Here is a 17,660-nt window from a genome sequence, read left to right as displayed (position 1 = left end):
TATATATCCGTTAAAATGGTATCAGATCGGATTTTCGATTAATTAACATGCCTAACCTTTTTTCTTTCATCGAGTTCAATTTATGTTTTGAAGTGATCATATTATATACATATTAATATTGTTTTTTATTATAATATTTTATTTTTGTGTAATTTTGATTTATTGAACTAAAAACAAATAAAGAAAAGGATGACAATAAACGGCAAAATTAGAGGGGTGAATGACAAATTTAGCCTATTTTTACATAAAATTGACAAAAATAATCAATTTCTGAAAAGTTGGCCAATTTTGGCCGATGGGATACCCAACTGTCAGTAGAGTATCCACTTTATATAAGATACCCAACTGGCAGTGGAGTATCTCATATATGAAATACACAACTACCCGTGTAGTATCTTATAGAAATTGGGATAACTGACAGTGGAGTATTCAATCGGCCAAAATTGACCACTTTTTTCATAATGACTATTTTTGTTAATTTTTTTCAAAAATCGGCTATTTTTGTCATTTTTTCGATTTTCTCTTTCTTTCCGGTTGCACAGACCCAGCTCTCAATCACTTTATATTATTACACATAATAATATCCCATACACATAATAAATCTACACATATATCGACAAATCCATCACACACACAAAACACACACTACCACCAATATATACATACAATTACATACACAACAGCAGAGGAGATGAATGCGGATCTGGCGTCATCGAACAGCAATCTCGATGAACAGATTTCGCAGCTTATGCAGTGCAAGCCTCTCTCCGAGCCTCAGGTTCGCTTTCTTCTTTTTGTGGTGAAAATATGTTGTTTTTTTGAGATCTGTTGTTGTTTTTCGATCTCGATTTGATTTGCGTTGGTCAATTGTGTTGCCGATCTCAAGTTTTCGTTGTTTATGTTTACGCCAACACGAAAGAGCACCATATGTATATACGAAATTATTTAATTTATGTCCATGTGTGTTTGTTTGTCTCGGAATTGTTGAATTAAAAGAATAATGAATGTTTATAAAAAGTGTATGTTTTATGTGCGTTTGTGTGTGAAAAAAGCTGTAATTATGAGAATTAGAGATATTTAGAATCGTAATTAAGCTCGGAGATATGGAATTGGATATGTGATGTAAGATTTTGTACTTGTTTTTAAATAAATTGAATGTGTGTTTAGATATTGGATAGAAGATATGTATGTTTAAATTTGTGAGTGTGAATCTCAGATTTTTGGAATTAAGAGAATTAATGTGAAAATACACAAAGCATGCTAGGTGTGTGTATTGGTATTATTGAGATTGAGAGAATAAGAGATACTTATGATTATATATATACTCAGGTTCTTGATATGACATTGAATATAAGATTCAGTAACATTTGTGCGTTTTAAGAAATTTTGTGTGGGAAGGAAATTTGAAACAGAAAAATTATAAATATAAAAAGATTAGGCTGCATTGCTTTGCCAAGATTATATGTGAATTGAACTAAAGATGATAACCGGGTTTTTTTTGTAATTGGTAGGAAGTTATGTATGTGATTTGATCGGTTTTTCTTGTAGCTGTTTTGGATGGTAAGCTAGCAAAAATTAGAAATTGCTTGGATTTACTTTCTTCCGCCTGATAAGTTTGCTTGTAGATTTGTTTTGGTGGTGTTTATACTTGCTAATCTGGTTGGTGAACAGACTGCCAAATCACATGTAATAATTTGTCGGGAAATGGTAATAGCATAGTTTGGAGTGTGGAGAGTAAGCCGTGTTTATAGCTGACCATAAATGCGACAATATATTTTGTATGCAGTTTGGAAGTATGTGGCTGGGATTTAATGCCAACTTAGTAAGATATATACAAATTGATATAATTGCAATATCATTTGAATTATTGTATTCGATAGCGTACACCAATAAGGAGTAAATTGAAATCCTTTCTATTAATATTTAAATTGATATAGAACAATATTGAATATATATAAATTACCGTTTCTATATTCATTCTGTTGTACAGTTGCAGCATTAACTAAACCACTAGAAATCTTGCCTAACTATTTGCGACTAAAGTGAATAAGGTTGCAATTGTAGTCTCTCAGTTGCTGTCAATGATTCTAGGGGTCTTTTATGATAGTTTAGAGTATTATCATTCCATCAAAATTAATAAGTGCAATTGTAGGTTACGTCTCAAGGCTTAGCCTAGCTGATACGAGATACCCCTCTCGTGGTAATAAGAAGTCAAAGGTTCATGCATTAGGAAAGGCATTCTGTGTTTGAGTATTAAAATTTCTGCAATGACCTTTACAAATAAGAACAGAATTTCTGCAATGACCTTTACAAATAAGGACAGTCCAAGTTATGAAAATGGCTGTACAGCGAAATTATTGTGGCTGTTGGAGCTAAGTTTGTCAGCTGTATTTTTGCATGTCATTGTAATGTTTTGACTTGCAAATTAAACGGAACTGACTACTTTATAAAGGAAATGATTAGAGCAAGTACTGAAGTTACGATTACAGCTGATAAAAATGGATATCTGGACTTTCGAGAGGCCCAGTGCTCTCCTAGGTTTGAAATAAAAAGAGAATTACAAATTGATCGATGAAACCCTATTCCCCTAATTCCTCTTCTCATATCCCCTTTTGTTTCCCTGTACAATTCCCTTGTTGCCCTTGGACCTCATTAGTTGACTTTGACTGTTGCATGACACTTTTGCCCCTCCTTCGATTTCTTGCATACGTAATTAATTTAGTAACAGGCTGGTTCATTACAGTCATCAGCAGAATGAGTTCTTTGTATACTAACTAATTCTTGTTGGTGCTTTAATTTGAATTCTTGCTATATTTTTTCGAATTTCACAATTCGAACTAATTTGTGCAGTGTACCACAGTATTTGAAAAGGAATCCTTACATTATGAATGATATAGCTAGATCTGTCTTCAAGTTACAGGAATTTTGATTTGTGACACCAATGTACTAGTGTTTAAGTATTCGAGGCAATTCACACACATAAATATATAATTTATGATGAGCCATCAGTTTTGAGCTTTGTTGTAGCTGTTTGTTCAGTGATTGAACAAAAGTTTTGCTAATTAATAATGAACTGTACTTAACATTTAATATATCTGTGAAATTTGTGTTATATGCTAATATTTTGATGGGTGCTTTTGAATGATAATTTTCTTCTTTGTCAATATAGGTGAGGGCATTATGCGACAAAGCTAAAGAGATCCTAATGAAAGAAAGCAATGTGCAGGTATTGATTTTGTTTTTGTTATTACTCTACACCTATTTCTGGAAAAAACCTTTCTTTTTCATATTTTCACAACCCACAACCTATTTATGACATCGGCTGCCACACAATTTATGATGTGCTTATATTTATACAGGCACTTAGATGATAGTATAAGAGTTAACTTGTTCTATAGATATGCTGCAAGTTCGCATGTAGGAAATGCCCAAGGGCCCTTTGATACGTTGAAACGGAATTGACATCTAGGTTGCAATAAACATGTTAGCCAGTAAATGTTTCTCCTTAATATTTTTTTTTTAATTTAGACACACACATTGAGTACTTGCATACGTTTATTTTCTCGAAATCAGATAAGAGAGATAAGAGAGGATAAAAGAAGATTTTCAAATTACTGAATTACCTAAGGCTTTAATTGTCGAATGCTGAATTTAGTAATTAACACTAGACTCAAGATCTGAATTTCCAGATTAACTAAAAATATTCCTTGCATCTTTTTCTTCCTTTGAAGTTTGACCGTGACAAATAGTTACAACTTACAACATATATTTGTTGTGCAGTGCAAGATTTTTTTAATCTACCCTCCCTAAACATTGTGCCTGGATTTAATGTCTTCAAACTTATTCAAAATTAGAATGCAACTTCAAAATTGTGTAAACTCCACTGAAATGTTAATATGTACTGTAATACATAGGAATAGGAACTAGGATTACAAATTATAATAGTTTGACTAGTGTCAAACAAACATTTTTCTGTAGTATTTTGTGTCATTTACTTGTTGCAGTGAGCGAGTCCATTGTACAGTTATAATTGAATTAAAAATAGCACAAATGTATAAGTGATTACAAAAATCGAATTACAGGTAGCTATAGCTATCCTTGTCACATTATCAACTAACTGAAAATAATGAGGAAAATGTCTTTGGTATATGTTCTTCAACTTAAATATAGTATCAACTATAGCTATTCTAGCATTAGCATTGGAATATATATTCTGTTTTAGCACCCTAAATTACCCTTTTGTGTCAACAAATAGACAAAGGTACAGCTATTTTAGCGTTACCATTGCACTTGCTACGAGGCAAATAAGATCAAGGAGTTATAAATTTATTAAGTTAATATTTTTTATTCTTCTTTAAGTTAACAATAAGTTGTAATGAGTAATTACTTCGATAAAATTTTTACTAGAAATATTTCGGAATCAGGATGATAATGTTAGTATTTATCGTTTACCTGGAGTAGGATTATTTTGTAGAATTTGATTTTAATTCGGATTTGTCTAGGTTTATTATTGAAGCCTTTGGTATCAGTCATTTTAGTTCCTTCTAGATTAGGAAATTATGTGATGCAGGATCTTTATATTCAGCGCTTTGAACTCTTATACAGAATAGCTCAAAAGTAAATAATGGAACACTAAGTGAAGATGAACAAAAATATATGGAAAGAAAGAGAGAATAACTAGGCCTCACACCTAGATTACTTGAGTCTCATACCCAAGGAAATTAATAAACTTAATTCATTCAACTCTGCCATGAACAAATAGAGTACAAGAATTTATAGTAATCTTTGGAACATTCTAGCTAGATAACATTTAATGTAGGGGACTTTCAAACTCCTAAGAGGCTTCTAGACTTGTTGACTCTGTTAAGACTTTATGACTCCTTACAATAAACTTAATTATTTTTTGGAACCTTCTTCTGCCTTCTTGCATATATTTTTCCATACCTCCTTGAATTTGCATCATTTCTCCTCGGCTTGGAAAAACTCGACTCCGACGAGTTAAACGAGTGATACTTGTTATAAAGATCAAGATCCAAACGTTGAAATTCTTCATCGGAAATCCATGTACAATCAGACCACGGTTTTAGACTTCCATTTGACCAAATATTTCTGATAACCACCATTTCAAGTAGAAATAATAGTTGTATCCACTATATCCTCAATCTCATCACGGACATTTGAAGCAGGTGGCAAGCGAAGTGGAGCAATAGATTTTGAAGAGTCACTATGTCCGTGATAAATGGTTAAGTCTTCAATATTGAAGATATTACTAATTCCCATGTCAGCCGGAAGATCTAGAACATAAGCATTTGAATTAATTTTATGACTGATTGTATATGGTCCAACATGTCGGTACTGCAGCTTCTTGAACTTGCTATTTGGAAAACGTTCAGATCGGATGCGCACCATAACCTGATCTCCGACCTTAAATTCAGTATTTTTACGATGCAAATTTGCTTGAGTTTTGTATTTAGCATTACTGGCAGAAATTTTGTGACGAACATCGACATGAATTTGTTGAATATGTTCGGGAAAAGCTTCTGCATCTGCACTATGACGGCCAGATATAGGTAAAGGGGCCAAATCAATTGGTTTTTTAGGCTGGATACCTAGCACAATCTCAAAAGGACTGCGGCCAGTAGTTCGGTTGACAGAACTGTTGTATTCGAACTCGGCCATTGCCGAAATATGATCCCAAGTTGTAAGTTTATCTTCAACCAAACAACGTAGTAAATTCCCCAAACTCCTATTAACAACTTCTGTCTGCCCGTCTGTTTGAGGGTGATAGGTAGAAGAAAATTTCAACTATTTATTCATTAATTTCCACAAGGTCCGCCAGAAATAACGTGTAAATTTCAGTCTGACACTATAGTCTTTGGCAGCCCGTGAAGTCGAACTACCTCCTTACAAAATAACTGCGTCTAGTGTCTTTGAACAAGGGATAAAATGTGCCATCTTTGAGAATCGGTCTACAACCACGAAGATTGAGTCATGTCCTCGAGTTGTTTTGGGTAAGCCAAGTATGAAATTCATGCTTAAGTCTTGCCAAGGCTTGTGAGGAGTCGGAAGAGGCATATATAATCCTGAATTATTCTTTGTTCCTTTGGCCATTTGACAAATGCGACACTGAGAAACAGCAACAGCCACATCATGTTTTAAACGTGGCCAAAAAAATCTTTCTTCAACCATGGAAACTGTTTTATCCCTTCCAAAATGACCACGGCCATGTAATTCACAAATAATTTGTTCACGAACTGAAGTAGATGGTAGACAAAGACGTTGCCCTTTGAATAAATAACCATCTCGTAAAGAGAAAGTAGAATGAACCTGTTGTCTGGTAGTCATGCTAGAATAAAGCTCTTGAAAATCTTTACATGACGGATAGTCCTCCTTAAACCTTTCAAAACCCACCACCTTGACAGATAATGTATTCATAACATAAATTACCCGACTAAGAGTATCGGCTGCTTTATTCTCCACCCCAGCCTTATGTTTTATAAAAAAAGCATATTCTTGCAAGAACTCTATCCACTTCCCATGCTTCTGGCTTAGCTTCTTTTGACTGTTAAGATGCTTAAGAGCCTCATGATCAGAATATAGCACAAACTCTTTATGAATAAGATAGTGACGCCAATATCGAAGTGCTTGTACTAATGCATAAATTCTTTCTCGTAGGTAGTATATTTCAGCTTAGCTTCATTGAGGTTTTCACTAAAATATGCTACCGGATGTCCTTCTTGGCTGAGTACTCCAATTCTTAGGTGTGAAGCATCACATGCAACTTCGAACACCTTTGTAAAATCTGGCAGCCTTAGAACTGGAGCTTGAGTCATGCACTCCTTAACCTTTGCAAATGCGTTAGAAGCTGCCAATGTCCACTTGAATTGCCCTTTCTTCATACAATCTTTAATTGGAGCCATAATAGTGCTGAAATTTTTAATAAAACGCCGATAAAAGGTTGCCAATCCATGAAAACTCCTGGCCTCGTGTAAAGATTGTGGTAATGGCCAATTAGTGATAGCTGCCACTTCTTGGGATCTGCTGCCACACCTTCAAAAGATACAATAAATCCCAAAAATACAACATTGGATGTCATGAAAGAACACTTTTTCATGTTGATGTAGAGTTTCTCTTGTCGTAGAACTCTTAGAACTCGTCTTAAATGAGAGAGATGCTCCTCCTTGGTCTTGCTATATATTAAAATATCGTCAAAATATACGACCACAAAATTACAAATAAAAGGCTGAAATATTTGGGTCATTATACTCATAAATGTGCTAGGGGCATTACATAACCCAAATGGCAAGACCAGCCATTCATAAAGGCCATCTTTAATTTTAAATGTAGTCTTCTATTCATCTCCGGGCCGAATCTGGATTTGATGGTAGCCACTTCTTAGATCCACCTTTGTAAATATTATAGCACCTGTCATCATATCAAGCAAGTCATCGAGCCGTGGTATCGGAAAATGATACTTAACAGTAATTTTGTTAATTGCACGGCTATCTATACACATGCGCCAACTTCCATCCTTCTTTGGTGTTAAAAGAGCCGGAACCGCACATGGACTTGGGCTTTCTCAAATGAATTCTTTTGACAAGAGTCCTTCCACCTGCTTCCTTAGATCAGCATGTTAAGAGGGATTCATTCGGTAGGCTGTAAGATTCGGAAGTTGAGCTCCTGGGACAAGATCAATTGCATGTTGTATCTCGCGCATCGGAGGTAAAGCATCAGGTAGTTCGTCGGGAGCAATATCAGAGAAGTCTTGCAACAATGTTTTAATTTCATCTGGTAATTTCTTTGTTGTCGAGTCCTCAATCTGATTTGCTCGCTTGATCACCATTCCATAGGTAACTCCAGTTTCATTGCTTTCGCGCAAGAACTTCTTCTTTGTTAGAAACTGTAGGACCTTTTTTTCCCGTTTAAATGGTTGATCTGATTTATTAACTGCAGAATTTGAGTCGAGTAACTTCTGATCTGTTGTAGTTTCTGAAGCTTTTGGCCTGATTTTCTTCAGTTCCTCGGAACTTTTAGGATAAAGTGTAATTTTATTACCTTCCCAGAAAAAATGAAAGGTATTCTCCTTGCCACAATGATATATCATAATCGAATAATCATGGACGTCCAAGTAAAATGTGCGTCACATTCATAGGAACAACATCACAATGAATAGAATCTTTGTAATGACCACACGTTATTGGAACTAGGCAGCGTTTACTTACCGGAATGGATGTATTATCGATCCAAGCAACATGATAGGGCTGAGGATGTGGCTCTGTAGGAAGTTTTAGTCGTTCGACTGCCGAGGCTGAAATTACATTCATGCAGCTTCCGCTATCAATCACCAGCTTAAGTAACTCATTTTTACAAGTTACTAGTGTTTGAAATATTGTCGTCCTCCTCCAATCTGCTTCCTTAACTTTTGGAACCATATTCAAAGAGTTCTCCTCGTCAGAATCAGCCAAGTCATCAGCATTGAATTGAGGAGTTTCTTCTCCATCTTCGTTTTCAGCCATTTCATTTTCTTTTGGCTCTTCTTCTGAAACACCAATATGCAGATTGTTCCTGGTGGGACATTGACAAGCTTTATGTCCCTTGCCTTCACATCTAAAACACCGATCATTATTGTCCACACCCTTTCCTCTCCCTCCTTTCTTATTTGTAGTGTATTGTGGCTTCGATACAGGGCTGGTGATATTAAACTTTCTCATTACTGCCTCTTTCATTTGAGCAGAACCTTTAAGAGTCGTCATATTCAAATATTCCTCCAAGTCAAGTGCAATTTGGAAAGCATTTTCCACGCTATACGGAGTGTATCTCAGCATTTCCTTTCTGATTTCAAATCTGAGACCAGATTTAAATCTTGCCAAGCTATGGCGCGGATCTTCAACAATCTGACTTCTTGTTTTTAATTCATCGAACTTTTGCATATACTCTGCTACCGTCATCGTTCCTTGCTTCAAATTTACAAGCTGTTCACATAGCTTATCTTCATAATTTTGAGGCATATATTTTTCCCGCAGCCTTGCCTTCATCTCCTGCCAGGTCACTATTGGAGGTAGCCCCAATCTCCGCATGTCTGCTTCAACACCATTCCACCAGACCTTTGCAAGATTAACCAATTTCATTTTGGCAAACCTCACACGTCGCTCCTCAGTCATATCGTACCAGTCAAAATATTCTTCAATTGCAGAAATCCAATCGATTGCGTTAAATCTTCCGTCAAAGTCTGGTACATCAATTCTCACCTTCTTTATGATATCCCCAGCTGTGTCATAAGGGGCATACAGGCCTCTGTTGAAGTTTCCTGTGGCTGTTGCATCCATGGAAGTCCATTATTCAGTGGTTCCCGCCTTGCATTTTCTTCTTCATTTGGTTGTTCGTTTCCGTCATTGTTTGCACCAGAAGACTCTCCTTCAGGAGAATCAGTTGGATTTGACTTTGTTTCAATCTACATCAATGTTTTCAATCCGTCGATTTAAAACATTAAGACTTACCATCAGATTGGTATCAGAGCAAGGGAGCGCTATGACGACACGTTCCGAGGCCGACTTACAGATGCTGAACGAGATCAGGTGCTGATACAAATGATCTGATGCATGATCTTTATATATAGCGCTTTGAACTCTTATAAAGAATAGCTCAAAAGTAAGTAATGGAACACTAAGTGAAGATACTAAGTGAAGATGAACAAAATTATATGGAAAAAAAAGAGAGAATAACTAGGCCTCACACCTAGATTACTTAGGTCTCACACCCAAGGAAATTAATAAACTTAATTCATTCAACTCTGCCTTGAACAAATAGAGTTCAAGAATTTATAGTAATCTTTGGAACATTCTAGCTAGATAACATTTAATGTAGGGGACTTTCAAACTCCTAAGAGACTTCTAGACTTGTTTGACTCTGTTAAGACTTTATAACTCCTTACAATGAACTTAATTATTTTATGGAACTTTCTTCTGCCTTCTTGCATATATTTTTCCATACCTCCTTGAATTTGCATCATATGAATTATTTATCTGACTTAATCTCAAAGTGAAGAGCCCAACCTGATCCTATGATTCTTTGGCGTCATCTATTTTTTGTCTTTTTAAAAGGTGTCCTGAATCAGAGATGTTTTTTTACTGCTATACATTGATGGAGTTGTATATGTATAATTTGATTAATTAATTATGTCAATGCTGTCGCAACAATCACATTAGGTCCATTGAGATATATAAACTAGAGAAACTAAGCTATGGTGATGCTCCTTGTAAGTTACTGCTAACATTACTTTCTTAGGCATCTGTAAAAATAAGAGAGCGGTAATCTTTTGGCATGTCGATAAAAATAAGATAGTCATCTCTTGTGCAAATGATGTGTTATTTGTTACTATGTTCCTGTAATATGAGCTACTTAACCATATTTAAACGGTGCATTGGTTTTTGTATCCTGTGTTACAGCCTGTTAAAAGTCCTGTGACCATATGCGGTGACATTCACGGGCAATTTCATGATCTTGCTGAGCTTTTTCGCATTGGAGGAAAGGTACATATATGTCACATTTATGCTCTCAATATTCTACATTTTGGTTCTACTTCTTTACCAGTGAAAATATTACGGTTGAATATCAAGTGCTGGCTTATATATCTAAAACAAGTTGAAAAGATATATGATACGTGATACGTCTGATAACAATTTCTTAGTCTGATTATTATTTTGGAATTATGATCTGTTATTGTCTCTCTGTATTATATATAACAGTGTTCCGTTGCATCATCATTCATCTTGTTTGTTGTGCTGCATCCCTCTTCTTTTTACGTTTAACCGAATATTAGTTAGTTTGTATACATGCAAACATTTGTAAGACAATAACTAGCTAGCTTATAACCTATAACTTATACCTGCTATCATTAATTTTTGTAATCATATTAAGAGAAATTTATGAAAATTAGATGTGATTTTCATTGGTGGTGTAGATGTTCATGGATTTTTATGTAAAAGGGGGTCAACATGTTATATCTATAAGATTGAACATGACATGTTCATACAAAGGTTGCTATATTTTATACTCCTAAGTATTTCATTATCTTGAAAGAGGAAAGTGCGGAGTCCTTTCCACCCTTTTTTATTTAGTGTTTTTGCTTAAAGTATGAAACCAGAAATTTTCCACTCCTGCCCTCAGCAGTACTTCTAAAGATAGATACATTCTAACAGATTCACGGCATGTGGCTAGACCAGAGTGTACCTCAATAGTTATCAAGTACACAGATGTAGAGATGTCGGATATCCAAATTGAACTATTCCATTTCTGGAGAGCATCTTGATGTCAAGTTAGGAAATGGATCATTCATTTATAGGCATAGAATTGGAATTTTTTAAACAAAATTGTTTAAATCACGTTTTTATTAGATCAACGCGCACAACGATGCTAGTCTTCTAATTAAATGACAGCGTACAACTTCTTTAAGATTTTGGAAATCCAATAGCGTTCCACAATGAAAAGCTTCTGTTTTGTAGCATAATTTCCCAAAGCTGTCTGTTCCTTTGTAATTTTTTTTGTTTGTGTAATTAAGGTTCTACAATCACAAAATTATTGTGATATTTATCAACTGTATTTTTTTTATTTATGCTACTGTTTTCTTTTTGTTTTCTTTTTTGGCAGTGCCCTGATACAAATTACCTTTTTATGGGGGATTATGTTGATCGTGGATATTATTCAGTTGAAACTGTCACGGTAAGAGCTGAATTACCTTCTATATCTGCAACTGGAAAATTTTCGTTACTGTTTCTGTTTGTGGCATTTTCATTCTGTTTTATGGATTTTACTTTTATACACACATTCATATGGAAAGATTTCCTGGCAGACAAAGGTAGCTAAAGGCTGCATTAACATCTAAACAAAGCCATAGACTGTCACTGTGTCCTAAAGTCCAAACAAGCCACCGAAAGTGTCCTGATGCCTAAAGACGGCCGGACCTAATTGATACTGCTTTGCTCTGTTGTTTTGAGCAATTTCAATCTTTAGCTCTGTTTAATTCTGTTATTTTTAGCTTCTGAACATGGCATGTTTGATCTGTTTTACCTTTTTTTAACAAGGGCAAGGGACACGGATAATTTATTAATAAACAAGTTTGTTGGATGAAATTCCTTGGAAAAATGACAAATAAACATGAATTTTAAATGATTTTGCAAATTAGTCATCTTTTTATTATCTCGTTCAGTGTCTACATTTCAGTCGAAGGACCTGACATGGAATAAGTTTTGTGTCTGTGTTGTGTATGTGTATGAGTGACCGACACAGATACGGTGGCCGAAACTAAAGTCGGAGTAACATAGACCTTAAATACCCTTGTCAGACTCTGACGTGGGTATGGACACTGACACTTAATTAGAAGACTTTCAGCGCCCGCCTAGCATAAAAGAATATATTCTGCAAATGATATAATTAATTTAAACTTTAAAGTTACTTATGCGAATGTGCTACCATTCAAATGCTTGGTTTGCAAGACAATACAGCACGTGCTTTGCTAGTTATTTTCTGCATAGATGAACTTAATTAGTGGTCCTTATTATGATAATAAACCATTACAAAGTGCAGCCAAAAATTTGTTTTAACAAAATTATGTGAAGGAGCTTGGTATTGTACGAACACTTCTGAATTTTTTTTTTTTTTGAGAATAGTTCTAATAACCTTTCAGAACTTCAGCCGCCTGCTGTGGCTTAGTTTATCTGTCAGCTACTGATTTGGTTATATGCATGTTTCTACTCCTTACTAACATTAGTTTCCTTCTTCATATAGCTTCTAGTGGCTCTGAAAGTACGTTATCATCAACGAATCACAATTCTGAGAGGGAATCATGAGAGTCGACAGGTTTGTCTTTTTTCTTTGTTACATCTGAAGACTATTCATGACGAACTTTATTATATGTTGTACTAGATCCGGTATGTAGGTATTTAATTAATTTTATTGAAGAGCCCAAGGCGCGGAAATGTTAAAAATGGAAATATATTATAATCGGGAATTGGAACCTCAATGCCATCTTCAAGCATTTTTTTTATTTAAGGCGACTAATTGGGAATGATGTATAGATTAATTTAACTTATTGTAAGAAGCTCATTCTTTTTCCCCGTCTTTAGCTATTCATCTAAACTAGTCCACATTAGTACATTGTATGTTTGGTTTTTACTTTGTATATATGAAAGATCCGAAGCTTGCATTTTTATAGTCAGGCATCATATTTGGTTGAGCCATGCAAATTTGTTTAGCAATATCTGGTCTTAAGTGTCTGGACCATTCTGCGAATTTCTGGCCTTAGACATGATCTTAGTCAATGCTAATTGGTTCTGCAAGCTTCACAACAGTTTTTCCCATTTTGATTGTGCATTTCCTTTCATTTTGTTTGCATTTATGCAATGAGCTGAATGTCATTTTTATCTATGTTTCTACAGATCACACAAGTATACGGGTTTTATGACGAATGTCTGCGGAAGTAAGTCTTTGCATCCTTGTTTTCTACAATCTCAGCATCTCTATTACTTTATTGATTTTGTTTGTAGACCGTCTTTGTGTTGATTTAAGGATCCTCCCCCTCTATACATTGAAGAAGATTCGTAAATCAATTAAGATAGTGATGTAGCTGCACACTGATTTTGGAGATTAAATTATATGCCAAACTATGAAACAAATGATTCGGTGGTCTTAAATATTTTAGGATGTCTTTATTTCTTAAATGTTCTACCAAGTTTCTTTTGCTTTGCATTATTAATCTGGTACTAAAGATCTACATTTGTCTTCAGGTATGGCAATGCTAATGTTTGGAAGATCTTTACGGATCTTTTTGATTATCTACCACTGACTGCTTTGGTTAGTTTGGTTATTTGTTCTTGTATTTACATGATTGTTACTAGAGATGAACTAAGTAGACAATACCTCCACCGAAGCACAACACATTAGTTTTGATTATATTGAACTAGGCCTAATCATTCTCGTTACAATTATTAATACAATTACTGAAATCACATATAAACCTTTGAATTGCCTTGCTAATAAACTCTATCAATTCAGTAGTTGCTCAAAGTAGCATTTTGGGAAAGAAGATTGTAGTAAAATAAATAAAATTTTAGTCATTGAAAAGATTGTGTGGATCCATGTGTAGATATTTTGTTTTATCATAACTAACAACATAATATGTAAATATTATGCATTTTATGTAAAAAGTTGAACTACATTTGTGTGGAAATAGATGGATTGTAAAGGTTATTGTGCTGTATTGGATAGAAATTTTATTATAAAAAAGGGTCAAGTTGGGTAGAGATTTTCTTAAAGTAGCTGTGAAAAATTACCACACGGGACTCTATTTAATCTCTAAATAAGACTGTTACTGGGTACTTGAAGAAGCAACTTTTCTTTTATGAACACTGTCCAAAAATGATGTCTCTTCCAGTCTCTCTCCTGTTACTGTTTTGGAATTCTGTTTGTGAACACTGACTTTCAAAGCATCCCGTGGGCCATGTAAGGTATGCATTTCCATTCCCGTCAAACATTTATTCAACCAAAAAAATTTTGTGGGTCATGTAAGGTAAGCATTATCCCTTGCAGTCAAATTAATATATCAACCAAACACTAATGTATGTGCTTGAGACTTATCACTGTCAATTGTGCCATAGGATATCTTAATCTACTTGGCTAGTTACTCTCTTTACACTTGGAAGTATAGCATTCCTAATAAATTAGGACCTTTTCCCAGTCTTACTCAGCACTTTACCTGACCGTCTTAGGATGTAATAAGTTTTTTGATTGGCCAAAACAAACCGTAACTTTTGTGCAATACTCGGTCGGTGCCTCTTTGATAGATATTTTCAAGATTATATAGCTGAAATCATCACACGCCCTTGTAGTTGCATGATTTAAATTACTTCACTGTTACACGAATTCTCTAGGTATATATGCTTAAAACTGCTGGTGCAAATGTCTAATTTTGCGTCGTCCTTCACGACCTTGGAAAGGAAAGATGATTTATTAATAAATAGTGGTTGCAAAGAAACTATAATTATGTATATTCAAGCATTTAAGAAGTTATTTTTATTTTTTTCTGCAAAACTGATTCAGTCGGTTCCTTGTACATTCCAGGTTGAATCAGAAATATTTTGTCTACATGGAGGACTGTCTCCTTCGATTGAAACCCTTGATAATATACGAAATTTTGACCGCGTCCAAGAAGTTCCACATGAAGGTCCAATGTGTGATCTTTTGTGGTCTGACCCGGATGACCGCTGTGGTTGGGGTATATCTCCCCGTGGTGCTGGATATACTTTTGGCCAAGTATTATCTGACCCTATTAATTTTCAATACGTATTTTTCTGATTACATTAACAAATGTGGTATGATAATTAAAAAATTTGCAGGATATATCTGAGCAGTTTAACCAGACCAACAGTCTGAAGCTTATTGCTAGAGCTCATCAGTTGGTTATGGAAGGATTTAACTGGGGACATGTAAATTACTATTACTTAGTTCTTATTACTACATAGCTAAATTTCTGTATCTAGTATTGTATTTTAATTAATTTATTAATCAGCTGTTGCTTATCTGTCATGTGGCAGGAGCAAAAGGTGGTTACCATTTTTAGCGCACCAAATTATTGTTATCGTTGTGGAAACATGGCATCAATATTGGAAGTTGACGACTGCAATGGCCATACGTTTATTCAGGTCTCTTATTTATGTCCTATAATCAGCTATAACTAATGTTCTATTGTGTAGTACTCCTGCCTTCTGATTTTCTATCACCCAGCATCCAACATACTGTCACTCTAATTAGGTTCCTTACTACTGCATGCTTCATATATAATATATTTCAACTAGCGTGTGTTTAACAGTTTCTAGGCTATTTTTGTTTAATACTCGAGTATATAGCTAGTGTTCTTTAGGTTTTGCTTGCTCATTGCGAATAAACTGATGTCTTCCTCGCTATTATTAAAGGGCCAATATACTCTATTTAGCCAAAGAAGTATACAATCTGTGAATCAGGAGATACTTTGCACAATGACAATGGCACTTATCTTGACCCCTTTTCTCATCCCCCTGTGGAACTTAGATTATAGTCTTCTTTTCTTTGAAATACGTTAGGAACTTCTCTCCATCTGTATTGTAGGGAATTTAAGTTGGCTGCACATTTCTGCCTAATATTGGAGCCTTATTTCAGTGAAATGTTTTAACCGTCAGTTGAAGATTATTTGCTGGATTCATGGCCCTATTTAGCTCTTTAGTTCACAGGACAGGCACAAAACATCAAATTGCCCGACCTTTCTTATCTATGTTAGCAAAATAGTGTCGTGGTGATGAAATATGTAGAAGAATTATGTAGTTATATGAATACGAGGGCAAGTCTAATTCTATTACTTTTAAATTTGCAGTTTGATCCAGCTCCTAGGAGAGGAGAACCTGATGTAACCCGAAGAACACCAGATTATTTCTTATAAACCAAGTTGGTAAAGCTGCCAAGGATGATGTCTGCATGCGAGCTGGAATAAGAAGGTAGCAAGGCATTATCTGTAAAACAAATTGAAGATTGCAAGTTCTGTAGCTTTTGAGTTCTGGTTTGCAGACTTGGGAGGTCCCAAGGACATAAAAGGAGATGTGAACAAAGTCTTAGATAATTTATAATTTAATGTAAGCTATAGGCATTCTAGTATCGAGGCAACTGGAGTTGGCAAGGCTGTTATGCATCTTTCCTTGAACGTTTGTTTTTTTTCTATATATTATGTTCTTATTATTCGATTATGTGAGCGAAAGTATAAAAACCAATGCTTTTCGACTCCTTTTATTTGCAAATAGTTCCTTAATCTGAATTGTATACTGAGGGAAATTTAATCATACAAAGTAATTTTATAGCATTGAAGATTATGCAGAAAGTCTCAATGAGTGGTCTGATCTAGATGGCCGCAGTGGTTAATGTATTATTAGATTTACATTGTCCAAAATTGAACGAAGGCATTTAACTGTAGCAAGTAGTATGCAACGGAACACGTACATGTATATCCAGTTGTGTACCAAATTTTTGTACATGAAACAGATGCTGTCAAGAACAAGAAGTATGAACTTACAAGTCAAGTTATACACCCTTCGCATTTCATTTTTTGAGCATTTAGGTGGTCATTATTTATTTATTTTGACTAATTTAGCTTATATGTCCTCAAAAATCTCGGGGCTCAGGTGGTCATTATTTTAAGTTAAAAACTAAACTTAAAAATTTCAGTTGCTTATATGTTCTCAAAAATCTCGGGGCTTAGGTGGTCATTATTTGAAGTTAAAAACTAAACTTAAAAATTTCAGTTGTGAATAACGACATATTTCAACATTTGAGAGAGTGGAATTCTAAGTTGTTACTTTAACCACAACAAGTTTACTGTTAAATAATGTGAGACCATTCAGGTCACCTGATCAATGATGGAGGACAACTTGCGGTATGTGTGATTGCAATGATCAAATTTGAATATGTTGGTTTTAATTGGGTTATGTTGTATTTATAATCATTAGTTAGCGTGTTTGATGTGCAATAATATATTGAGTTTTGAGCAGTCATCACATCCCATTAACTGCATGAAGAATCATGGTGTTAGGCTCTTAACCCGGCCCACCTTACTCTTTTAGTAGCAGAGCAGGCTATTTTCTCAT

General features: G+C 34.9%; 1 protein-coding gene across 1 annotated transcript; it reads left to right on the top strand.

Moving 5' to 3' along the window:
• Positions 1-595: 595 nt before the first annotated feature.
• LOC141663617 (serine/threonine-protein phosphatase PP2A-2 catalytic subunit-like) lies at positions 596-16,879 on the top strand. Its single transcript, XM_074469408.1, has 11 exons — positions 596-778; positions 3,170-3,226; positions 10,446-10,529; positions 11,647-11,718; positions 12,784-12,855; positions 13,434-13,474; positions 13,782-13,848; positions 15,115-15,306; positions 15,390-15,479; positions 15,588-15,695; positions 16,400-16,879. Exons 1-11 carry the CDS (start codon positions 692-694, stop codon positions 16,463-16,465), a joined length of 936 nt encoding a protein of 311 aa, XP_074325509.1. The 5' UTR covers positions 596-691; the 3' UTR covers positions 16,466-16,879.
• The last annotated feature ends 781 nt before the right edge of the window (positions 16,880-17,660 follow it).

Source organism: Apium graveolens, chromosome 1, assembly GCF_009905375.1.
Source record: "Apium graveolens cultivar Ventura chromosome 1, ASM990537v1, whole genome shotgun sequence".
NCBI classification, from domain to species: Eukaryota; Viridiplantae; Streptophyta; class Magnoliopsida; order Apiales; family Apiaceae; genus Apium; species Apium graveolens.
This window is presented reverse-complemented; position numbering and strand designations above follow the sequence as displayed.